The sequence below is a fragment of the Elephas maximus genome, chromosome 4 (assembly GCF_024166365.1).
Source record: "Elephas maximus indicus isolate mEleMax1 chromosome 4, mEleMax1 primary haplotype, whole genome shotgun sequence".
Lineage (NCBI taxonomy): Eukaryota > Metazoa > Chordata > Mammalia > Proboscidea > Elephantidae > Elephas > Elephas maximus.
This window is the reverse complement of record NC_064822.1, coordinates 90,943,363-90,969,640: the sequence shown is the minus strand read 5'-3', so window position 1 is coordinate 90,969,640 and position 26,278 is coordinate 90,943,363. Positions and strand designations below refer to the sequence as shown.

The 26,278-nt window shown below is 38.2% G+C and overlaps 2 protein-coding genes across 10 annotated transcripts in view; both read right to left on the bottom strand.

Annotated features, from left to right (window-relative positions):
* FGD4 (FYVE, RhoGEF and PH domain containing 4) overlaps window positions 1–1,857 on the bottom strand; it is a 245,009-nt gene extending 243,152 nt beyond the window's left edge. The window contains exon 1 of the mRNA XM_049882786.1: window positions 1,336–1,857. Coding sequence (XP_049738743.1) covers window positions 1,336–1,585 — 250 coding nt within the window. The 5' untranslated portion in view covers window positions 1,586–1,857. The remainder of the gene's footprint in view (window positions 1–1,335) is intronic.
* A 13,942-nt stretch (window positions 1,858–15,799) lies between these two features.
* Window positions 15,800–26,278, bottom strand: part of BICD1 (BICD cargo adaptor 1) — a 278,038-nt gene continuing 267,559 nt past the window's right edge. For 3 of the 9 annotated variants that reach the window (XM_049882778.1, XM_049882782.1, XM_049882785.1), the window contains one exon: window positions 21,986–22,074. In XM_049882778.1, coding sequence (XP_049738735.1) covers window positions 22,069–22,074 — 6 coding nt within the window. In that variant the 3' untranslated portion in view covers window positions 21,986–22,068. Of the gene's footprint in view, window positions 22,075–25,799; window positions 25,819–26,278 lie in introns of those variants that run through there. The other 6 variants (XM_049882777.1, XM_049882776.1, XM_049882774.1 and 3 more) reach the window with 4 other exon arrangements.

The following is a 26,278-nucleotide window of genomic DNA, read 5'->3' as shown; positions in this document are numbered from 1 at the left end:
TTAAGAAACTGAGTCATAAATAAAACACTTTGAAAAATAAAGCATGAATAATTTCAAAACAAAGCATAGCATTTTCACTCGACAAGGACAAACACTCTTCCCTGAACGGGGACAGCTCTTCTGTACTTCATTTTAGAAGGAATCACACCTATATCGGGAAAAGATCTAAGAGATCATTTCACCAGTGTCCTGATTTTGCAAATGAGGAAATTGAGGCCCAGTGCACTGTAATTCGGTTACTTGTTTACATATTTTCTTATAGTTTCTATCCTTATCTAATGTGGCTATGAGTTAGTAGTCATCATCCATTAAGTTTTCTGTTCCAGGCCCACTACCTTCATAACAAAGACTAGAAGGAATATTTTTAAAGTTTCAGTATATGTTTAAATCATCATAATAGCTTTGCATAATCATTACAAAATGTGTAAAAAAAATACACAAAAAGTTTTTGCATTTCTGCTGCTTAAATAAACTGGTCTACAGAAAGACATCTCTAGTTACGGCTTAATAGGAGCACAAAAAAGGGGCGGGGGGGGAGGGAATGGGATTAAAAAAAAAAAAGCTTTGCAAACCAGAGGGAAAATAAACCCTGGTGTGTTCTAGGTAGTTTCAAGCTCTGCCTCGGGAAAACGGAACGCATGTACAAGGCGAAGAGGAAGATGTGGTGTTAAATAAACCCACTAAAAATAGTCTTCAGGATTTCTGCCAGTACTAAGATTCGATAAGAATTCATAACTCAAAATACTTAATTACTGGCATCTGAATTTACTATTACGAAAGCAGCAATAAGAATTCGATCTCTGCATATTAGGGACGTGTTTCCTCCTGAGAAATGTGCAGCTTTTCACACTCAGGCTGAAAGTCATGCGTCTCTTTCCAAAGGGAAAACGAGGAGCACTAGTACTGCTGGTCCGAGGTCATTCAACAGCTAGGCTGCGGGACCAGGACGGACATCAGCCTTCTCACACTCACTGTACCAGTTCTTCATGAGTTCTGCCGAAAGCAGGAATTTAACCAAGAAACTTAAAATTCAGTATGGAGAAAATGGGCCTTAATTCCTAAGAAAACGTTTTCTTTCTTTTAAAGAATTTTATCTTTACTTCCGGAATACTCCGAGAACTGACCTCTGAGGCAAGCTCAGGGTTAGCCGCGCTCCTACCCAAGGTCCTTTGGAGGAAGAGACAAAATCGGTAAGGGCGTGGGTGGCCCTGCACTCCGCTCGAAAGGAGTCTTCCCCAGCAGTTTCCTTCCGCAATCGGTGGAAGGGGCACACCTGCAGGGCGGTCGACGTGTGCCTCACCTGTGATGGCGCTTCCCCGCCCAACAGACGCTTACCTGTGGCAACCGCAGAAGCCTGAACCCTGTAAGTGACCAGGTGAGGCGAAGGCCTGCTCCAGGGTCGGGGCGTTCCGGTCAGCAGGTAGGAGGGATTACATTTCCGCCGAATCGCCATCCTCCTGAAGTTGTAGCCCCCCTCGCCGCTCATCTTGCCCTGTTCGCTCGAGGCTCTGCTTTCTGTTCTGCGCCAGTGTGCGCCCGGCGGGCTCCCTGGCGGCGACCGGACCCCGGGGGGCGTTGCCTGCATGTCCAGTCCCTGTGCGACTCTGGAGAGGGACTACGGGGCTGCTCCTCGCCGAGGCCCCTCCGCTCCGGCGTCTCCTCGCCAACTGCCTCTTCGCTCCTTCCTTCCAGGGACGCTCCGACCTGCTCAAGAGTTGGGCTCCGACACCGTCTGCGGCTACGGCACTCGCCTGACGCCGCTACTGCAGCGGCGGGCCGGGCAGCCCCTTCTCCTCTGGAGCCAATCGCCCGTAGCCTCCCGAGAGCGGGACTGGGAGAGCGCCGAGTGCTCAATCTGTCTGCACCGCCACCTCCGCCTCCTCCTTCGCCGGGCGGGAAGGCAGCCAAGGACGCGCTGTGCTGAGCCGGCCCAGAGCCCGGGGCGCGGTCCCCGACCCAGTTCACGCCGCGCAGCCCCGCCCCCCGGGCGCAGGAGCTCGCCCATTGGCGGAGGGGAACCCGGCGCGAGCGCACCTGCGGCTGCACACCTAGGTGCTGGGAAGTTGACCGGGCTCTCCTGCGGGCCCCTTGGCTTAACTAGTGGGCTTGCCATTCCCGCAGACCCACACGCTAAAGGTCCCACATGTGCCTCTGCCGCTGTGCTCAGCCCTTAGGAATAACCTCATTTATGTCCCGGAATTACTCAGTGAGTTAAGTATCCGAGATAAAGGAAAGAACCTATAGTGGGCCACACAGCCGTGCAAAGCTGGAATCCTTCTAGAGTCTTCCAGCGCCAAAGTCTGTCCTTTGCCCCACAGGAACAAAGCATCTTATCAGGAGCACCTGTCCAGAGAACTGCGAGGGGGTGTGTGGAAGCGGTGGAACTGAAAATCCGCAGGTTTCCAGAAGAGTGTCAATGTCAGACCTTCCATCACCACGTCCTCTTTCAGGACTTTATTAATAATGCACTTTAAAGCCGGCTCCCTGAGTCAGTTCTGACTCATGGAGACCCCATGTGTGACAGAGTAGAATTGCTCCATAGGGTTTTCTTGGCTATAATCTTTAGGAAGCAGTTCACCAGGACTTTCTTCTGTGGTGCCTCTGGATGTGTCTGTGGGTCTGAAACTACCAACCTTTAGGTTAGTAGTCCAGGGCAAACCAATTGTGCCACCCAGGGACTTTTGTGAAGTCATATATTTTAAACACTAGCTAAATACCAAATTTAACAACAATTGTGAGGATAGTGTGGGACCAGGCAGTGTTTCCTTCTGTTGTACATAGGGTCACATGAGTCTGAACCAACTCAGTGGCACCTAACAATAACAACGAATACCAAATGGAAGAAAATACATTTTAAGTTGGCTTGCTTACTGGAAGCTGTATTCCAAAACCACCGATGTACCAGGGGAAAGGGACAGCATTCCAGGCACCCTAAATCAAGCCGAGTTCCCAAGCCATCACTTCAATCTTGGAAACCATCCCACATTTCTTCACATGGTCCTTCATCCAGGTGACATCTCCCCCATTTCCCTGAAGTGTCACCCATGATCCAGTCTCAAGAAACCTTTGTGGGAGCAATTCAGCTGCCTCAGTCTCCTTGGCTGCCCCCTGAATAAACAGATTCCTGAGGAGAAAATACTACCTTTCTAGTTTTGTATACACTCAATTCAGATGTTGTTAAAAGGTGCTTTGCTCCCTTCGGGATTCATTATCCACTTTTCACTGGATTGCACCTAATTATTTCTTCTTTTTCTGTGTAATTGTGGTGTTATCTACTGGGCCATAATTTAAACAAGTAGTTTCAAATACAAATACAAATTAATACTGAAAGGGTTCTTTACCTCCATACATATAGCTATAATTTAAATGCAACTTTCTAAGAATTTATTTGGTTCAATACAGAAGATGTTGCAGTCAATAACACTAGCAACCTTGTACTTTTAAGTTAGGAGATGCTGGAAATCTCCTTTAGAGAATTAGTTACTGGTTGTTTAACTTAAAGGACCCTTACACACACATATGTATACTCAGAGAAATAATTTCTCAGTAGGGGCTTGCTCTTTCCAGAGAGAACTGCAGTAAAAACACCTTTTGGGGCATAATGTATTATAACTATTTTGGGCAGCAGTTTTCTGGTTCCTCATTTGATTACTTCAAGGTGCTTACATTGTACATATTTCTATTTCTTGACTCAAGTTGTTCACATTTGCTACATAGTATCAGTTCACATCACTGGATGTATTTTCAGATGGAGTGTTTTATAATGTGTATATCATCTGATAGTCTATCGGTGTTTTTGCCGCTGCTTATAATTTTCTGACAGAAACCATTTCTAAGGGACTTTGCATTGGATGACTACCTTTTGCAACACTAAATGAATGGAGTCAACAGAACTTTATTTGTTCTCAAATTATCTTAGAGTAGAATTAAATATGGAATCTTATCTTGTACATGTAGTCTTAATATACTAATTTATTTATTAAAATAGCTAATAGAAAGTTGGCCACTAATCCGTTAACACATTGAGTGAGCATGGTGACAGGTGCTGGAAATCCAATGATGAATGTAACAGACAGGTGCTTACAGTCCATGCATGTCTCTGTGGCTGAAATAATGCATGTTCACCAAACCCTGTATCATTTTCTTGGGTACACGAGAAGACTACATTTCTTTACCTTCCCTTGCAGTTAGGTAAAGAAAGCCATGTAACTGAATTCTACTCAAAATTTTGCAGGAGAAGTGATAACCTGCCATCCCCATGCATGGCTTCTGAAACCTCTGACTTGAAACTCTCTTCTCCCTTTTCTCCAACTACCAGGTGGAGTGTAGAGGAGCCTGTTACAGATTGAATTTTGTTCCCCAAAAATATAACTGTCAACCTGGCTAGTCCGTGATTTCCAGCATTACGTGATTATCCACCATTTTGTCATCTGATCTGATTTTCCTATGTGTTGTAAATCCTACCTCTATGATGTTAATGAGGCAGGTAAAATTAGAGGCAGTGATGTTAATGAGGCAGGACTCAATATATAAGATTACCCAAAAACCAGTGCCATCAAGTCGATTCCGACTCATAGCGACCCCATAGATGTCTTAAATCAATCTCTTTTGAGATATAAAAGAAAGAAACGAACAGAGACAGGGGGACCTCATACCACCAAAAACAAGAGCCAGGAGAATAGTGTGTCGTTTAGACTGGGGGCCCCTGGGCTGAGAAACTCCTCTACCGGGGAAGATTGATGACAAAGACCTTCCTCCAGAGCCAACAGAGAGAGAAAACCTTCCCCTGGCACTGATGCCCTGAATTTGGACTTATAGCCTCCTAGACTGTGAGAGAATAAATTTCTCTTTGCTAAAGCCATACAGTTGCGATACTTATGTTATAGCAGCACTAGATGACTAAGACAGAATTTGGTACCAAGAGATTGTGTGCTGCTCTAACAGATACCTAAAATGTGGAAGCAGTTTTGGAACTGTAAATGGATTAGAGGCTGGAAGAGTTTTAAAGGGCCTAATAGAAAAAGCCTAGATTGCCTTGAAAAGACTGTTGTGGAATTGTGGACATTAAAGACAATTCTGGTGAGGACTCAGAAGGAAGTGATGAAAGCTATTACACTGAAGATGGCGCAGATGGCGAAAAGCAGCAGCAGAGGGCTGGCTGCAGCACAGAACCAGGAGCAGCAGAACCAGGAGACCAGCATGAGGCAGCTCCAGAGCTGACCCATGAGCAAGATAGCTGAGTGCCTTTGCGCAGGAGGCCTCCTGGCGGAGTGGGTTGCCTCCAGGCATTTATCGGTGGAGCTAGTCTTGCAGACCCAGGGAGCAAGAGAGCTGAGTGCCTTCCAGCTGAAGTTTACTGGCAGAGTGGGGTGCCTTCAGGCACTTATGGTGGAGCTAAAGAGCTTTGGAACACTTACCCCAGCAGGCAGATCCAGGAGGCAGATCGGGAGGCTGAGAGGCCATGGAACTGGAACCAAAAGCTGAAGAGACAAGGAATACAGGAAGCAGAGCTGCCTCAGTCTCAAAGGGTGGAGTCACCACTCAGATGGACTAGGAGAATGTGGCCGCCCAAGTCAGAGGGAGCAGAGTTGCTGTTCCAGTGGGACTGGAAGGCACAGCTGAAGCCCAGAGCCTAGGGCCTTGCACTCAGAATCCAGAGAGTTTGGCCAATATCTAGAGTCCGGAGGGCAGGGCCGTTGTCTAAATGGTCTCAGAGAAAAGAGATTATTTTCAAGCCTTGAGGGCTAATGTGATGTGTTCTGTTGACTTGCTTGGTACCTGCTATCCCTTCTTTCCAGCTTCTCCCATTTGTAATGGAGATGTCTGGCTTGTGCCTCTTCCACCATTGTACTTTGAAAGCAGATAACTTGTATTCTAGATTTCACAGATGAAGAGGAATTTTTGGATTTTGAACTTGGATTGCTTTAAAACCTCTGCTATGATACGATGGGGTAGATAAATGCTTTACATGTGGCAAGAACATGAGCTTTCGGAGGCCAAAGGGTAGAATGTTATGGATTGAATTGTGTCCCCCAACAATATATGTGTCAACTTGGCTAGTCCATGATTCCCAGTATTGTGTGATTATTCACCATTTTGTCATCTGCTCTGATTTTCCTGTCTGTTGTAAATCCTATCTCTATGATGTCAATGAGGCTGGATTAGAGGCAGTTAGTGAGGTAGGACTCAATCTACAAGATTAGGATGTGTCTTTAGCCCAATTCTCTTTTGAGATATAAAACAGAGAAGTGAGCAGAGAGACAGGGGACTTCATGCCACCAAAAAACAAGAGCCAGGAGAATAGTGTGTCCTTTGGGCCTGGAGTCCCTGCACTGAGAATTTCCTTTACCAGGGTAGATCGATGACAAGGACTTTCCTCCAGAGCTGACAGAGACAGAAAGCCTTCCCCTAGAGTTGATGCCCTGAATTTGAACTTGTAGCCTCCTAAACTGTGAGAAAATAAATTTTCTCTTTGTTAAAGCCATTCACTTGTGGTATTTCTGTTATAGCAGCACTAGATAACTAAGACAGAGCCCTTGGAAGACCCTGGAGCCCTAGACCCATGGAGTTACTAAATGGAAAAGAGCTGGGGGCCCAGAATTACTCCTGTCCCCAGGAATTAACATATTTATTTAGACTAGAAGGCTGCATAGGAAGACTATAGACTGGTTCATGTTCTTTAAGTTTTAATCTTTATATTTTCCAATGTAACAAAATTATGTCTATATTGATATATATCTTTTCATTCTAATTAAAATATTTTAAGCAAACACCTAATTTAATATTAACAACATAACCAGTCTCTGAGATTAACCCACACCTTAGTAAGCAAGATAAAACCAAAAAGTATACTTGGGAGAAAAGTTCTACTCAACTACTGATAGAACTTCATTTTCAAAACTTGAGATTAAGAGAAATAAAAATGTTACTAAAGATTCACTTTTATTTTAATCTTCCTAGAGAAAGATGAAACTTCTCTCACTTTAATGATGAATTGTGTTATTTCCACAGTAAAATGAATTATAAATTAGTTATTCACTTTGATGCTGTCTCTGGGTAGAAATTTATATAAATGTCATTAAAATAATGAATCATGCTGATTTTATGTAGCAGCATTATTTATGAAGATCTAATTGAAGATGATACATCTATTTAACAGGAATTTAGCAAATTATATATATATAATTTGCTATATATATATAATTTATAAGATGTTAATTTAATTTCTATATGTGACCACCAATTGCACATACTAATAGTCTTTGTAAGGAAAATAAAATATGTATTTTTTTTCCCCTAAATCTTTTGTCCTAATCTGTTAGGCCAGACTTTATACCTCTTAGAAGATTTGTCCAAAATTGAGGTGCCAACTGAAGTGTCCCAGTACAAGAGCTTGGCCGTGTACTAAAATTGACCATTATTGCTCTTAAAAACGAAGTGGTCATTCAATATCTTTTTTTAGATCACTTGGAAACTAGAAAGAACGCAGTTACTTTCTAAAGCACAAAGTCCCTGGTATCCTGAACCTGGCCTAGCAGAAGTTTCCCAGAGGAAGCCTGATCTAAGGGGAGACCTGAGGGATAAGGGGTTGGCCTGGTGGAAGGGATGAAGAGTTACCCCAGTGGAAGAAACTGAGCTTACAAGGGCAAAAAAGAGAGAGTCTTGCACTTAGCAGGGCATGGGAAGGAAGAAATGAAGCTGAAGAGGAAACAGGGCCAGACCATTAAGGCTCTTGTAAGTCTTGGAAGGAAACCCTGGTGGCGTACTGCTTCAGTACAATGTACAGCTGCTAGTCAAGAGGTTGGTTGTTCGAATCCATCAGGTGCTCCTTGGAAACTCTATGGGGCAGTTCTACTGTGTCCTGTAGGGTTGCTATGAGTTGGAACCAACTCGACAGCAGTGGGTTTTGGTGGTGTTAGAAAAGTGTTAAGACTTTACCCCAACGATAAGGGAATGATTTTTTTTTTTTTTTTTAAGGATTTTAAGCAAGGGGTGATGTTGCTGGGTTTGCATTTTAGCAATCATAGTAGCTGTCCACAGCCCGTATGTTTAGGCCATAGCTTCCAAAAATATTGATGAATCCTGGAATGTCAGTCAGTTCAAAGACTATGGCACCTGCATAAATGAATGAATGAATGAAATATATGGAAATTTTACTTTGGCACATAATGAAAGTTTTAGAAAACTTTCTCTACCCCTGTAGAATAGGTCTTCCACATCTTTCTGCTATCTACAATTTTTTTTCTTTTAGTTTAGTTTTTATTGTGATTGTTTTGCTATGATTTGTTTTGTTAAATGTCATGTATGTAAATGCTGCTGAACTATCACACTGGAGCTAGGGTAATCATAGCATAGAATGATGGAATGCAATTCTGTACTCCTGCTTGCCTTTTTCCTGCCCAGGAAACACAAAGATAAGACTGAATATTCAAGCTTTCCATTTGTTATTGAGTATTTTGGTTAGGTACTTAGCAGTAGGTATTGACGTACTAAAACCAACTCACACCTTACATAGATTTTAAGGCTATAGGATAGTAACATGTGAAACAGCCAGGTCCAGAGCGTAAAGATAAGTTCATTAGTTCCAGGGGCTGCATTTATGGATTATCTGAATTCTGAGGCATATACTCTATTTCATCAGCTCTAAGATGGCTTCAACTGCAGAAACACTAAGAAACTCTGCCAATTAAACAATGACAAAATGTTTCAGTGAGTCTTATTACTATGAAATTTCTTTTATCTATTTGAGACATGTGGCAATTTCTCCTGCCTCCGATGGTACTGCTTGGTATGTGATAGAAATTTGGTTACCACTTATCTGTAGAAGTAACACAGTGTTGTCTTTATAGGTATCTTCTTTTCTTAGGTCCGATGAGATACTTGTTTTTTTCCAAGGAAATATAGAAATGTGTTCATTCCTCCAATGACAAATGTTTTGGCAATATCACATTTTCACCCACTGTTCCGTTTCTGTGCCTTTCTGCATATGCGCTAAGATTTTTGCTTTAATCCCAGTTTAGAGTGAAATCTCCTTAAAGGCATGCAGATATACTATGCACATATCTCAATCACCAAGCTTACGCATAAACAGCCAGCAGAGTCTGGATGCTTTAGTGGGACAACAGCAGAACTGAGCGGTTGAGATAGAGACTGTATAGCCATAGTAAATCTGAAAAGATTTACTATTTGGCCCTTTCCAGAATAAGTTTGCTGACTCCTGATCTAGATGAAAACAAAATACTTACATAAAAGGTTCATTTGATTTTGAAAAGTGATTAAACTATCATTTAAAACCATAATTTAAGCTCTGCTTTTTATGCTTTTGTATATAACAAAGTCAACAGAAGGTGGCCATTGTGACTATAAGACCATAGTGTCCATCTGTCACTGAAAATTTCCATCTTTCTCCAGTGACATCATTGCTATATTACCAGACTCATACATTTAAAAGGCATTTGCGGTAGTCCGTAAAGATCTGCATGACTACAATATAAAATAATCATATTCCAAATACCCTGAAATTTTTCATGAAAAAGAGACAAACTATAAACTGAAATCAGGGATATTATTTATGCAATATCTTCAGTAGAGGAGTTTTTTTTTTTTTTTTTTAAGTAGGCACACATAGGTATCTGATAACTATTCTTGCATGATATTGGCAATCAGAAATATTTTAAAAGCAGGTTATAAATATTTTCATGTCTATACTTTTGAATTTGTCATTATGAGAAAACATTGTCCTAATTTTTGAGTCTCCAAAGCCGAAAAAAACTTTGGTTCATGAGGTATATCACTTTCCACCATATATTATAGCTGTGTATACATTGATCTGGTTTTTAGATTCTTTTTAGATTCCTTGGTTTTTAGATTCCTTGATGGCAAAGTCTGTCTAGCTCGTATTTCTATCCTCTGCAGTGGCTTGCATATAATACTCAGTGAAATTTATTGAAAAAAAATGACTGAAAAGAAAAAAATTAATGCACATTAACATTAATTCCTCTTTGAAAAATAGATCCTAAGTAAATAGTCAGAAATGTAGATAATTTCTGTACACAGTGGTGTTATTACTTCGGTATTAATGGTGTCATTACTTACAATAAAAATCTGAAATTTAAAAATCCAATAATAGGTGAGTAATTTTTAAAGTATAGGTTATCCATTCTGCAAAATATTATGCCAGCCTTAAAAACAATGTAGTTGAAAAAATTTAATAACAGAAAAAATACTCATCATAGAATGTGAAGAGAAAAAAAAAAAAAAGCAGGATTCAAAATTGTATATTCAGTATGATTCCAGGAAAAGCACCAAAATGTTAACGATGGTTTTCATTGAGAGATGAGATTATGGTGATTTTATTTTTTCCTACTTTTCCACATTTTCCAAACTTGCTACAGTAAACATATATTGCTTTTTTTTTTTTTCCAGGAAAAGAGAAACGAACATATGGGGGAATAAATGAATGAATGAGGTTGGCAGAGCCTCCTCCATAGCTAATTTCAAGGAAAATAATCTGATTTATTCCAGATGAAATTAGTGTTTTTCTCCTGAGCTGACTAGATGTCCCCTAAAGTTCCAGGCTGTGAGGCAGAGCTGTAACTGCTATCCAGGGATGTAACTCATTCGCCAGGAACAAGAGTAATGAGAAAGGCTCTGCTGTTAATAGGATCCTGAACTTAAAAAGCTGACACTGCCCCACAGCCTCACGGTGTGATCTTCAATTACCCAGTCGCTTACCACTGCATGTCTTTGCTTATCGAAACAATACTTAAGAACACAATCAGTTCTTGAATAATTTGTTCAGTGCCTTAGGCACAGTTTTAGCACCTGAAAATACACATAGGTTTTCTGGGCTTGCTTTCAAACTTTATCAAATGTATACTGGTACATATTTTAACTGTATTATATTGTATTCTTAGGTCCTAAATAATGTGACTGCTCTGAGATTTCTAAAGCAACATTTCAGTGAAATAAGATATGCATGTTTTGTAATGGTTAACCAACATTATTAAATAAGATATGCATGTTTTGTAATGGTTAACCAACATTATTAAAAAAAAAACAACAAAAAACATTATTAGACAACTTTAAAAAAGACCCGTTTTTGAGAACTATTGCTTAATGTTCATTGATGTTTGATGCTATTGTTAGGTAGACAGTAACTTCTTAAAAACTTTGAAAAAAATTAAACATGCATAATTTAGCATTTTTTAAAAATGGAGGCAACCATGTGAAAAGGATTTTTATCATATTTTATCTTCTTTATAATGAGTTCGGAAACCCTGGTGGTTAAGTGCTACTACTGCTAACCAAAGGGTTGGCAGTTCGAATCCTCCAGGCGCTCCTTGGAAACTCTATGGGGCAGTTCTGCTCTGTCCTATGGGGTTGCTATGAGTCGGAACTGACTCGACGGCACTGGGTGTGTGTGTGTATAATGAGTTCAACAGGATCACCTCATTTAATATCGTGACCTGTTCCACTCCCGCCCTACCCCAACTCTGGCATGATCTCTTTTCCTTGTTCTGCTTTTTTTTTTTCCGTAACATTTTTAGTTTCTAACATACTTTGATATTTTTTTATGTTTACTGATTTTTGTCTCCAACATCTATTCTAATAGATTCAAACTTCAAAAGGCACGACTCTTCTTTGTTTTATTCTCTGATGTATCCTAAGCCCCTACAGCAATGCCTGCGAATACACACTAAATCACAATAAATATTTGCTGAATGAACACGGGTATGAGTAAAGAGGTGCCTTGGTGGCTCCGTTGTTAAGCTGAAAGTTCAGCGATCCAAACCCACCAGCTGTTCCATGGGAGAAAGATGTGGCAGTCTACTTCTGTAAAGATTCACAGCCTTGGAAACCCTATGGGGCAATTCTACTCTGTCCTAGAGGGTTGCTGTGAGTCAGAATTGACTCAAGGGCAATGGGTTTTATGAGTAAATGAATGAAGCTGATCCACATCAGTGTATAGGACAATAGCCCAGGCACTGTGTTATATAACATAATGTTACCACATGCTAAACACCACTTGAAAGATGTTATATGGTTATTTTACTTAATCTTCACAAAAATTTTGCCAGGTAGGCATTTTTATTTTTGTTTTTAAAATGAGACAATTGAAGCATCTAGAGTTTTAGTAAATTCCCAAGGTCACAGAGATGCTTTGGGTGGGGGGGGGGCGGGGGAGACAAAACATTTCTCTAGAATTTGTGCTACTTTTTATTTCTGGCTCACAGTGGAATTTTTGAGAGTTTGAATTTTCTTTTTCATTTTTGAATAGGTATTTCCATAGCTCAAGCATCGAAACAATATAAAAAGCCATTTACCTGCCGAGTCTTGTTCCCACCCAGTACCCTTCCATCCATGTCCTTTCCTGTTTTACAGATAACCATTTCTACAGGTTTCCACCATGTTATGGATGGAATTGTGTCCCCCAAAATATGTTTTGTAAATCCTACTATACCTGTGGTTATAATCTCATTTGGTAATAGGGTTTTGTTATGTTAATGAGGCAGTATTAGTGTAGGGTGTATCTTAAATCAATCTCTTTTGAGACATAAATAAGCACATTAAGCATATGGGAAGATAGATGCCATGCCACATGAAGATTATCAAGGAGCCAATGAAAGAAGCTGAAAAGAGACAAAGACCTTCCTCCAGAGCCAACAGAGAGGGAACGCCTTTCCCTACAGAGCCTGTGACCTGAATTTCGACTTCTAGCCTCCTAAACTGTAAGAAAATTAATTTCTGTTTGTTAAAACCACCCAATAGTGGTGTATGTGTTATAGCAGCACTAGATAACTAAGATATACTGTTATTTTATCCCTTTTTTAATATAGGGTAGCTTACTATACACATAAAAACCCACATTTTCAAAGTGAAAGGATTTCAGTGAGATACATAGTTTCTTTCCCCTTTGATTTATTTTGAAGAAAAGTTGATATGAATCACTTATTAATCTCAGATGAATAGCTCTTTTAAGTGAGGGAAATCTTCCTGTGGCATTTGACACATTATTAATGATTTATGGCTTCAAAGGAAGTCAAATTATGAAGGTATCAATAGGGTTCTTAAATTAGTTTTACTTTAATATGCACTAATTAAGATGTCTACTGTTGGTATTTGAAAATTTAAAGATTTTGATCATCTCAGCTTGGTATGAGTGTAAGGGTTCAGAACTTTTGAGTTGAATGTGATAGCTGCATTGGGATAACATTCTCAAGATTTAACTTTATAACTTCCAAGTATTACCATTTATCTTACCTCCCCTCTGCCCAAGAACATAAACCCATTATTTTTTTCTTCCAAATAAGCAAATGGGGAAACCCATTCCGCTAAAAATTAAGCACAGCTTCTGGAGAGCTACATTCAGTGTGGAGGCCCTGAGTCACGATTTCAGCCTGCTGTGGGGCAGGTCTGGCTTCATGGGTGGGCAAGTCCTGCAGTCATGTATGGTCCTGTGCTTAGAAGGGCCTCTACTTGGTTTAATGCTCTGCTGTCACTGTCTTGAAATTCTTTACTTTTTGGACCTGGGGCCCCACATTTTCATTTTACATTAACCAAAACAAACCAGTTGCAGTGGAGTCATTTCTGACCTATGGAGACCCTAAATATATCAGAGTAGAGCTATATGCTCCATAGGGTTTTCGATGGCTGATTTTTCTTCTGAGGAGACTCTGGATGGATTTGAACCACCAACCTTTTGGTTAGCAGCCAAGTGCATCAGCTGTTAGCCAATCTTGTTCTGCAATGTGAAACAAACATCTGCACTAATATTTGCATTTGCTTTCACTTGATTTTAGTGGTAACGGAAGTTAACTTATCCAATTTATCTGTTACTGTAAGAATACGAGGCATTTTTACAGTAACATTTCTTTACTGTTTAACTGGATGCCACTATAGTTATGATGTATTTATATTGCTTTCTCTGTTTAAATTACATTAGAAATTATATTTACTTTTGACACTGGCAGTACTTTTTCCAGTGAGATTTATCTTCCTTGACAGTTATGTCATGGATCAATTATCCTGAGGTTCTTCTTAAAGCATTTAAGTGGTAGTTGATTCATAAAATGATTTATTTTGATTTGACTAAGCAGTGTCAAATTATTTCATTGTACACATTAAGTTTCCTTCTAGTACAATGTTGTTGTAGATCTACTTCTTAGATTCACCAAGAGAATGATAGGAATCACACTTCACTTAATTTAAAGGCTGTTTCCCCAATTAGTATTTAGTGCCTGCTGAAAATATGGTAGATGACATCAGGTTCTACGAACTCAATTGTTAGCTTTTTCCAGATGCATTCTAAGAAATGGCAGATGGCAAACAGCCAAGGAACCTACTCCTCAGGAACTTACTACTCTCATTCAACATTTATTGAGTTCTACAATGTACCAGCCAGTGAATGCACAGGCAAAAGCTAGGGAAATCCCTTCTGACAAAAAACAAGTTTCCATCAATTCTGGCCTCTTTCTTACCCCTAGTGGCTTGCAGAAACCATCCATATTGCCCTCACAACACTATGCTATCCAAGTTGCCGGCAAAATGTAGTGACAAAAAGAGACTTTCTTGATACTTCTGGAGTCCCATCCAGATGTCTTAGCTTTCAAATGTGACAATATATCAGATTTATTGAGTAGGAGAAGGTCAAGGATCAAAGGAATCTATAGATTCAACTTCAAAGAACAGCAATAGCTTTTGGAAGAGGAAAAGGAGAGATTTTTAGGGAAGTTTACACCATTATTTCTGGTGTTATATTTGTTCAAAGGGTAAGCAGGCAACTTTAGCCAGCACTGCCACAGTGCCCATGATGGGTAATCTGACCAGTTATAAAGAGGATTGCATAAGAGGTTTCAACTTATGGGGACCTCACACAAATGCGATTCTGTCCGGGTCTCTCCCCTTGCCTTCTGAAACAAAACTGAGTCAAAGCAGATCACTTCCAAAGCAGTTGATTTACTACTACACATATATGTGGAAAACCCAAACCAAAAACCAAACCCGTTGCCATCCAGTTGGTTTTGACTCATAGCAGCCCCATAGGACAGTGTAGAACTGCCCCACAGGGTTTCCAAGGAGAGTCTGGAGGATTCAAACTGCTGACCTTTTGGTTAGCAGTCAAGCTCTTAACCACCATGCCACCAAGGCTCCAGATATTTGTGGAAGGAGCTAGTAAATTAACCTCCCTCAAAGTTTTGGGACTCTGCTGTAACTTCGTAGAAAAGAGAATAAAGAAAAATTGTCTCCCAAAATAAAACATGCAAGCTTCATTCTTTCATTACTGTTTCCTTTTTTAGAACAGGCATTTTCTTGATGTTGGCCCATTTCTAATCTAATTCAGCTCAAGTGTATTCTCCTGCCAAAATATCTTTTTAGAAAAGATCACAAAGAGGAGATATGATAAATGAAGGAAATGGGCAACCCGCTGCCATCGAGTTGATTCCAACTTGTAGTGACCCTATAGGATAGAGCAGAGCTGCCCCATAGAGTTTCCAAGGAGTGGCTGGTGGATTCGAACCGCAGCCGTTGCTCTTAACCAGCTCTTAATCATTTGCCCCCAGGGCTCAGTTAATACATATTTCTTAACAGAAATGTGTAGAAATGTTGTCAAAGCAAAGCATATAGTTTTCAGTTCAAATAAGTGCTCCCTTTAAATGAATATACAATCATATAGAAATTCATATACTTTTCTTTTTTGTAAGTATAAATGAAAATGACATACAAAAAAAATTGCTTAAACTAATAAAAAGGTAGCATAGGTGAAATGAACAAAACATAACCAGTTTATTTACTGGAAAGAATTATGCATTATACCATATTCAGTTGGTAACATAAGAACATAAGAATTGATATATTGGCTTCTGGTTATTTTCTTAGCACTGGAGTGCCTTTTCCAACCATTGAGTGCATGATCAGACCACACGAACACAAGCACATATCATATGGATTCTCCCATGAGACAGTGACTTAGGATTGTCTACAATTAAAAAAAAAAAATTTTAAAGGACAAGCAATAATAAATTCATAAGAATTTTTTGAATTTAAAATAAATTCATGTGTCTTTGAGAAGAATTTTCCTTGAAATTTGAAATTAAAAAAAAATAATTAGCAACAGAAGAGTTCCTTAGATCAATCTTTTAGTCATGTTTTCATATAGTATCATCATTAGGTGGCAACACTTCACACCATTTAACCCCAAAAGGCGTAATAACAAAATGGCAATTAAATGCAGGAATAGCTGAATCATTACAACAATAACCATACGGTGTACAAATCAGGGTTGGCCACACGTTACACAAATGTTAATGCTGGAAAGAAATACATCAGAATCATGTATGATTCATCACATAGGCACAAGCATGCAAATAAAAACACTGAGTAGGTTACAAAAGTGTCATAAAAGATTTTCAAAGAATTATTTAATTGACTTTAACAGTCAAACCATTGAGCTTAAAAATTTTGTGGCAATAATTTTAAAATGATTTACTTTTTTCTGAGATTTGGTGCACAGTTGTATCTATGAACCCAAAGAACAAAATGATTCATCCTGTATCTCCATGATCACCACTGAATAATGATTTGTCAACTAAATTATGACATTGCCCTTTACTTTATACTTTTCTGGTCTTTGTTTTAAAATATTTTTAAAAGAAAAATTCACACTGAAAAGGATCATATTTACTTCTGAGTGTTTTCCTTAGAAAACCATAATGATTAGAGAATAATTCGGGGGGAGGAGGGAAGGTGTTTTCAACCAGTGTTCTACAAGCAATTCAACGCCAATCACAGGAACAACCTGGCTCAGCAGTTTATCCAGGCTTTAGTTTGAAATAGGGCAAATTTTAAATAACTCCAGAAGAAAGAGATAAAAATACACTGAGGATTAGAGCCATGCATTTCAATATGGAACAGAGACCAGATACAGGCAACAATCTCCTTACATTTCTAGTGGAGAGAAGATCACAAGAGAAATAAGACTTCTATAGTGTTCCTATCATAAGTATGGGAAAGCTTACATGAAGTGAAATATCTCATGCAAACATTTTACACTGCATACTTTTATGCCCTCACACCCTTGCACTAAAGCTGATTGCTTCTTCTTCATAAATAGAATATTATTTCTGGAAAATCTTCCATTAGGAACATATCTTAAGTTTAAATATCTCTCTCAGTTTTACTTGATGTAAAAAGAAGAAAGGAGACGCCGAGATGAAACCTTTCAGGTAGTAACATAATAGGATCAGGCTACAAATGCAATACATCAGGGACTAGGGTAGTTAACGTGGCATTTAAATAAAGATGAATACAATATAGACACAACTCGTCTGCGGAGATTATTACAGACAATGAAGAAGGTCACCCGGGAGTTAAATATTTCTTGTATGTCCATAGGAATTCATTTTAAAGCATAAAATTGCTTGCCAATATCAGCATGAATCATGCTATCATAGCTCCAGTTCAACTTTTTTTTTTTTTAAGAATTAATTCTCTTTATTTGAAAACCTATTCTTGTCAATTTTTTGCAATCTTAAATATATGGATTATTTTAAATCTCTAATTTATAAGCAAACAAGAAACCTGGAGGGCAAATTTTGTTTTAAAATTGTGAATTTTATCCATAGAGTTTCTTTCAATTCTAGTTCTACTTTGTATCTACAATATCAGCACAAATGTGAGTGGACATTTGTGGCATACCTGGGTTGAACCAGCACAGTTCTACCTACTGGAAATCCAGCAGTTTCCCCTAATGTGTCTTTCTGAGAAATAGACTATGTCTTTTGGCTGACTGTGATAATCATACATTAAACTTGACGTTCTTATCCCAGTAGAAAATATATTTCTTCCTTTTCCTATTTTAGAAACCCTGGTGGCGTAGGGGTTAAGTGCTAAGGCTGCTAGCCAAAGGGTCGGCAGTTGGAATCCGCCAGGGGCTCCTTGGAAACTCTATGGGGCAGTTCTACTCTGTCCTTTGGGGTCGCTATGAGTTGGAATCGACTCGACGGCACTGGGTTTGGTTTTGTTTGATTTTTTCCTATTTTGTAATTTCCACTTGAGAACTGTAGGGGGCTTTATTTAATACAGTGTATCAGGAAATTTTCACATGGGTAAAAAAAAAAAAAAAAATTTTTTTTTTTTTTTTGATAGTGGTGTTTATTTGACCAAAGTTATCCTTGTTTGAAACAGAAGGACTTATCTGTACAAGAATATTTTCCAAAGCATGGAAAAAGCAAACATTGTAGATTGAAGCTCCTTTTAAGAAAAGATAAAATTCGAGAGGCATTTGTCCCCCCTCCAAGGGATTGTGTACCTTCTATTTCTTAAGTATTCCTGAGGATGTTTGTATTTTAGATTCTGACAATTATGAGCTTTTTACAGTAAAATTACTACATTCTGAACAACTTTAAAGATGCTATGAAATATATCTGGAAGGAAAAATAATAATCTTGTTTGGTTTTTTTAAACCAAATATCTTGGAAAAATTGATTGCTATCCTACTTTCAAGGGGTAAAATATTTTATGACAAAATAGCATGACATTAAAATATTTTAAGATTTTAAATAAAAGAATCATAGGATTATTGGATTCCCAGAATTATAAAACATTATCATATGATATCTTGCCACTTAACCCTTACTAGACCACCAATAATATTTTTAACAGATCTTTCTTATGGTTATCAATTTCAATGATTAATTTCTCACTGTTAAAAACATGTTAATATCAGTCCTTCACACTGAAGACTTCTTATTCTAGTCTTTGCAATGGTATCTATAGCTGGTAACTACCGTTTGTTAAATTCTCTTTTCTTGAAGATCACTATTATACCTTTTCTTTCTTAGGCTAAATAAAGTATAATCTTTCTAACTGGGTCTTTTAAAAATCACTTAATAACTTTGTTTTCTCAAAGTTCTCCAAACTCCTCTTATTTGAACCAGAATTAGATACATGAAAGAGATCTCATAAACCATTAGTTGATTTTTAAAGATTAATCTGGGGGTCCTATATATGCCCAGGTACTTAGGCCAAAGGCAATATATTGCTTCATTTTATGATTTTTTTAATTAAGAAAATCCTCAGTCAAAAAGCATTTCTGCATTCTTGCTATTTTTTCCAGTATTCTAATTGTGCTTACTTATTAAAAATGGCCTAGTTAACATTGCTAACCGCTCTTGCTAGTTAGCTTTAATCATTGTCTAGTGTGTTTACAATTAACCAGAATTTTTATTTTATTTCTGCAGTTCATTTTTCTTCCCCAAGCCTGTCTTCAATTAGTGTTACCAAGGTCCATTCTTTTTTTATTTTTACTAGTACTTCCAGTTTTTAATTTCCTTTGAATTCTGGTGTTATCTTTACTGGTATGTATCAACCCTACACATATTTATTCATTAAATGCCTTTAAATAAAGATAGATATGGCTCAGTTTAAACTGTATTAAATGATGCCACAGTGTAAAAACATGGTACTCTCTTTTACTACTTAGGAACTATCACCTAATTTTGTGCTGAAAATTAGAATTATTTCCCTCAAGTCTTTATGTCTTCTGGCAAAGTTTTGCTAAAATCAATATTTTTATAGAATTACTATTTCAAAACAACCATTTCTCATTCTATTAAAACAAGGAACTGAAATAAAAGAATTACAATTTTGTCTGAATTGGAAGAAATAACTGTTGTATTTATGAGCCAGTTTTTCACTGGATCATACATACAGAATAAGTGAACAAGAATGCAATACAGCATCGTCAGTAGGCAGTACTGCCCTCTACACACAGACAATATTTACTGCTGAATTCCCAGGTCCATCAAGGGAATTAATGAGGCAATATAGGATAATGTTCTGAGGTACTTTTTTAAAAAGGCATGTTTTCCCTCAGGCACAACAGCTTTTATTAAAAGTCAACCTAGCAGCTGCACCACTTCTCAGTTCAAACATGTGATGCTTGAAAGAAAAAAGGGAAATGGGTGGGGGGTGGCGGGGGGAGCTTCCTTTAATTGAATTCCGAAAAAATCTACACGTCAGTAATGCTGGTACCAGGCAGACTGAACACCAATAAAATGAAGGAAATGTTTAGGAACAGCAAGACAATGCAGGCAGAAAAGGGCAGCAGGTTGGGTTGCTATGATCAGGGCTTTATGAAGATTTGTTTCTTTTTCTGTACTTCATCCTGAATCCCAATTTTGGTGAAGATTTTCAACTATTTACTCCAAGTTGCAATATAAATGACACTGCTGAAAATAGCACTCACAGTAAGGAACTCAAAACTCCTTGGTTGCTTTGGTAATAGTGACCACTACTTAACAGGCATATGACTAATGAAAGCTCCCTCAATGAGCTTTATGACTTACCTGCTGGCCACCATCTTTGATGGACCATTTCAGTTAATGTTTCACACACTTCCACTTGGCCATGTGGCTCTCACTAGATCTCCATCATCAGCGCCCTACTCTGCTAACAATCTTTGTGTTAACAGGGAGGATCATTTTTATTTTGAAGAGAAGTTACAGATATCACTACATGACAAGGTCAAATGCTTCTGGTCTTAAATAAGTTAAGGCTACCTGGCTAAGACAAGGAATTAGGGCTAGGAGCAATTGTGTGGGCAGCACTTGATAGTTAAGGAGCCCAAGAGTGTTAGACCTTTCAGCTCAATTAGCTGTTTTCCTTGTTTGTCAAATTATGTGCAAAATAAATTTTGCTATGAAAATCCACTGCCTTAAAGCAAGTCATAAAAGTTACCCAGCAGGATCTGTAAATGAACTAGGAACATGTATTATCTCAATATATTATAATGATTATAGGCACCTGAGTGTTTGTTGAAAGTAGACAATGAGCTAAGATTTATTACCTATTGTTTTTTGGCAAGGAGGATTCATTATGAAAAAAAACCAATAACAACAAAACATACAATTTTAAACAAACTTGGAACACTTTCTGGGTAAATTAATTAACTAAAGGCTACCTTACGTCTACCTATGTATATATTTTCCCGTTTGTACTTGATATCTTTTACCAGGAAAGACTCATAGTAGGACCCTGAATTTGGGAGAAGTAAGAAAAAATTCTGGTCATTAAATACACACACCATGTTTTCCCCTTCAAATATTTAGCCTTTTTACACTCACACACACACATACACACACAAAGGAGCAGCACCAGTGCATTTACTTGTCTGCAATTAAAAAAAAAAGGAAAGATGCAGTCAAAAATCGAATAAGTCAATGGATCATAACTGAGACTCTTTTTTAGATTTACTTAATGTTCAGTGAAGAACTCTAGTTAAAAAAAAATCCAGTAGTTAATGAGCTATTGATTAGAAAATAAGTGCATAAACAATATCAGTGTAGCAGCAAAATACAGTTATTGTTAACATTCCAATGCACCTCATTTATCACTTTGTGCAAGAAAAATGACCACAGTCTGGCCAATTCCAGATTTTAAACTAAATTAAAACTCATACTTAATTGAGCAAATTAAGCTTATTTGAAAAATAAATGAATTAAATTCACTTCTCACAGAAGTGATTTTTATAGACACAAATCATGTAGCAAATAAAGTACAAAATAAATACCAATGACAAAAAATATTGGAATCAACTTCTATAGGTGAATCTGGAGTGTGAACAGAGGTGATTTTACAACACATGTATTTTACATTGTCTTAGGTCTCTCTTATGCTATCGAGGTAATGCCAGCCATCTGAGATACGTGTTTCCTGTTTGTTGTTTGCTTTTATTTAAATGAACCATAGCCATTTGATTGCAGGAGTTTATCTATGATTTGGAGAAACCATAAAATGTTTTTTATCACATGGGAATCTGTGCTTTGTGTTATTCTTCTCAACTTTCTCTCATCTTCCACAATAATGGATATTCATCCAATTGTACATTTAATAACCAAGAAGAAAACACCCGCTGGATCTTGGGCAGTATCCTGTGTGTGGTTACACAATTTTCACCCCAGACGTTTGTCCACGGGAGATGAAGACTAGGGGTAGGGAGGCTTGGAGAGACAGTGGAGAGGTGCACACTGGGAGCTGGAATGTGGCTGCTCATCAGGAAGAGCTATGTCAGGACTGCAAAGGAGAAACAAGTGAGTCAGTAAGAAACACATGGACAAGGGCCAGGCAGAGTTATAAGGATTAGATGAAGTATTTTCAGATAAGTTAAAAAAAAAAAAAATCAACAGGAATTTTGCACAGAAAATGATTTAAATCTAAAGCATGCCAAGACAGCTTCGGCTTTTCAAAAACAATATGCAAAAAAGAAAAATGAAATGGGTTAAGGAAATGACAAACGAACTTTTCTCCTGCAGTCCTGCTTTTCAGGTTTTGCATGCAAGCTCACCCCTATAAGTCTATGCATCAGCTGTTAAGATTCCTTTAGATCAGTTTTCTAACTTAATGTGTATAACAAATCACCTGGGCATCTGGGTAAAATGCAGATTCTGATTCAGTAGGTGTGGGGTGGGGCCTCAGATTCTGCATTTCTAACAAGCTCCTGGGTGATTGATGCTGATATTGCTGGTCCATGGACCAAGGCTTTAGAGGATTCTACAGTCTGCTGAAGAAGAACTGATGCCTTTGAATTATGGTATTGGCAAAGAATATTGAAATATCATGGACTGCCAGAATAACTAACAAGTGTCTTGGAAGAAGTACAGCCAGAGTGCTCCTTGAAAGTGAGGATGGCAAGACTTTGTCTCACGTACTTTGGACATGTTATCAGGAGGGACCAGTCCCTGGAGAAGAACATCAATTCTCGGTAAAGTAGAGGGTCAGTGAAAAATACGAACGCCCTCAAAGAGATAGATTGACACACTGGCTGCAACAATGGGCTCAAACATAGTAATGATTGTGAGGATGGTGTAGGACCAGGCAGTATTTTGTTCTGTTGCACATGGAGTTGCTATGAGTTGGAAATGATTCAACGGCACCTAACAACAACACACAGTTTGCTGAAGGTGGTACAGTGGTTAAATGCTTGGCTGCTAAGCAAAAGTTGGCAGATAAGGGGGAGAAATATGTGGCAGGTTATAGCTTTGGAAACCCTATGGGGTAGTTCTATTCTGTCCTATAGGGTCACTGTGAGTCAGAATTGACTCAACAGCATTAAAAAATTTTTTTTTTTTTTTACAGTTTAATGGTGGATTCAAATTCAATAGGATGATTAATTTGCTTATGGAAGCCTAATTTTTTCTAAGGATTATCTGTAACTGGTTTAGTTTGGTGGCATAGATATGACTGAAGCGTTTTAATACATTTCCTGACTGTTAAGGATATAACAACCACCTCTGAGAGCCACTGGTATAAATGAACACAGAAGTGCTCATGTTCATCAATGTATCCATCCCTAACCTTAAAGAAAAAGGAAGTGAAAGCATTGGATTTCCTAATGTAAAACTACAGAATCTTTTAAAATGTGATTAACGGTGAGGAAATCACACTATGGGCATTATTTTTTATTGGGAAAGATCAGTATTTTCCTAAAATTCTGCTTTTTCCCCCTACATTATCAATTCAGTACCATATAACTCATTTCTGCCAGGAGGAAACTCTGGAATGTTTATTATTATTATTAATAATTAAAGTTTTTTTTAGCAAATATTACCACTGAATTCATATTAAAATTAGTATTAGTTTTTATCTTTGCTACTGAACTATCCTTCATGTATAGCTCCTGAATTATAAAACCACAATTATGTAAAATATGTGATCTGCTTGAGGCTACTTCACTTTCCAAACTCTGCTTGAACTGTCAAGTTAATTCAAAGACAGATTTGCTGTTCTGTATTAGTTAGGATAACCTGTGATAAAAATGATTTTTTCCTAGCTATTTTTAAAACATGGCAGGTGAATACGGGAGAACTGGAATGCCAGAAAAGGCCTAAGAAAAGAAAGCATGAAAAGTCACATTCCTGGACCTCCAGGTAGAATCATACGGCCTGGAGAACACAGCAAGTTATAGCTTCATCAGACATGCTTTTCCCACAGACCTAACCAAGTTTCTTTCTGGAAATCTACATGACTTAGATACTGGTTCCTTTTTAGAGGACTAAACACATTGTTCCCTATAAGCATGAGAAGTAGCACAGGGTGGTCACATTATACGAGGGATCATTTTTGAAGATCTTGTGTAATTCAAGACTCTTCTGGGTAAGGAAGCCAAGTATTTTTGCTTGACCAGCTGAAGTGTACAGCAACACCTTCAACATGGCTAGAACTCACGTGACCCAACACCTTGTCATTAAGCCATTCATGATGATTAAATCCTTTCATTATTTTAGATTGTTACATAAAATGAGAGATTATAAATATTTTATATTATGTTATCACTATTTTATATTTGCATAAATTGCAATCACACTGTATATATTACGTGACAAATATATTCTTGGTTTACAGGTTAAGAAATTATTTCTTGAATGCAAACATTTGTTAAGCTTTATCATTTAAAGAGTAGGATGAATTTAGTTTCAATTCTGACTGCCCACTTGTTACTCATCTAAAAGTTTACTTTTTGTAGATAGATCATGTAGTAAACGGCCTGCCTAAGAAAGTATTAAGTTATAAAAATGGACATAACTTCAGAAAGTTTAATTTTTTTTTTTTTCAAGTAAATAGCTACTTGATGGAACAGGGGAACACTAAGTACCAAGCGTCTCTATATATCTAAGTATTTCATCCAAGGCTACAAAACCTTGGGCTTTTCTTTTTTTCAGATTATGATATCCATTATCTATAGATAACTTTATTAGAAAACTGCTACATCTTAAAATATGAGAAAATGCTCTCTTTAATGTTTATTTAAAAAAAGTATACCTGAAGAGTTATTTGAATGTATGTATAAACTGAAGGAAGTATAAAACAAGGGCATAGACAATTTTTTTAATATGAAAATCAGAGATAAAGACCATGTGATCAGAAATCACTCAACTTTCTTAGCAAGTTTTGTTTCTCATATATTGAACAAATGCTCCTTTTCAATTTGGGCATAAAGAGTCAACATGAGTGATTTAAATACTTTGTTACTTTGCCCCTCATGATGTCACTAAAAGTGGGAGAAATATCTCCTCTGCAGTGAAGTGGTATATGATAGTGGTTAGGACAATGTGTGTTGGAGTCATTGGCTTCACTGCTGTCTAGACGTGTGAGCCTTTAGTCTTGGCATAGAGCCCTGGTGGCGCAGTGGTTAAGTGTTCAGCTGCTAACCAAAAAGGCTGGCAGTTCGAATCTACCAGCCGCTCCTTGGGAATCCAGTGGGGCAGTTCTACTCTTTCCTACAAGGTTGCTATGAGTCAGAATCGACTTGATGGCAACAGGTTTGGTTTTTTGGTTTTTAACCTCGGTTTCCTCATTTTAAAATGGGTTTATAATAATAGTGCTTACCTTACCTAAGGGGTCATAATGATTAACAGGTGTAAAGGACTTAACGCTTGTCTGGTACATAGTAAGAACGTTAATGTCGGCTACATGTTATTTTTTCTGCCAGAAGAAACAAAATAAGGGCATTAATTGTGATCCATTTGGGAGTGGGCATAGGTGGGAAGGAAGCCCCTCTTAATCCCAGCGACTTTGAAAGGGAGAGTCTTTCCAGAGGTATATACATTTTGTAATTTCTTTGTGTGAACCAGGATGAGTAACAGGGGATGCCTGCCATGGACCATGCTGTGTTAGGCCTGTAGAAACTACAAACATTTGTAATTCATTCAATTGTTTTTCTTTAAAGTAAATCATCTCTGTGGAGGTAGCAAGCAATCTAAATTCAGTAATCTCAGATGAGATGGAACTGGTGCATGTACCCATTTAATCAAGCTGGTTCTGGAAAAAAAAAAAAAAAGCAAGGTGAAATAAAATTAAACTTTAAACCCCACCCCCCCACCCCCCCAACACCTAGTCCTTCCATTTCTTATCTAATTGAAGCACTTAAAACAGTAGCCTTCTCCACTCTTTGCCCAAGCAAAGCAGAGAGGTTATGGACCATACTGCAGACCTTTATCTTGAGGGTAGTTAGGTATTAAGAGCAGTTAACAGATATTGGAAGTCCCTGGGTGGTACAAATGGGAACACAATCAGCTGCCAACCAAAAGGTTAGAGGCTCAAGCCCACCTAGAGGCACCTCAGAAGAATGCACTGGTAATCTACTTTCAAAAAATCAGACATTAAAAACCCTGTGGAGCATAGTTCTAGTCTGACACACACGGGGACACCATGAGTGCCTCATTTAATCCCCTAATACCTACTCTCACTCCCACTTTATAGGTGAAGAAATAGCATTTTA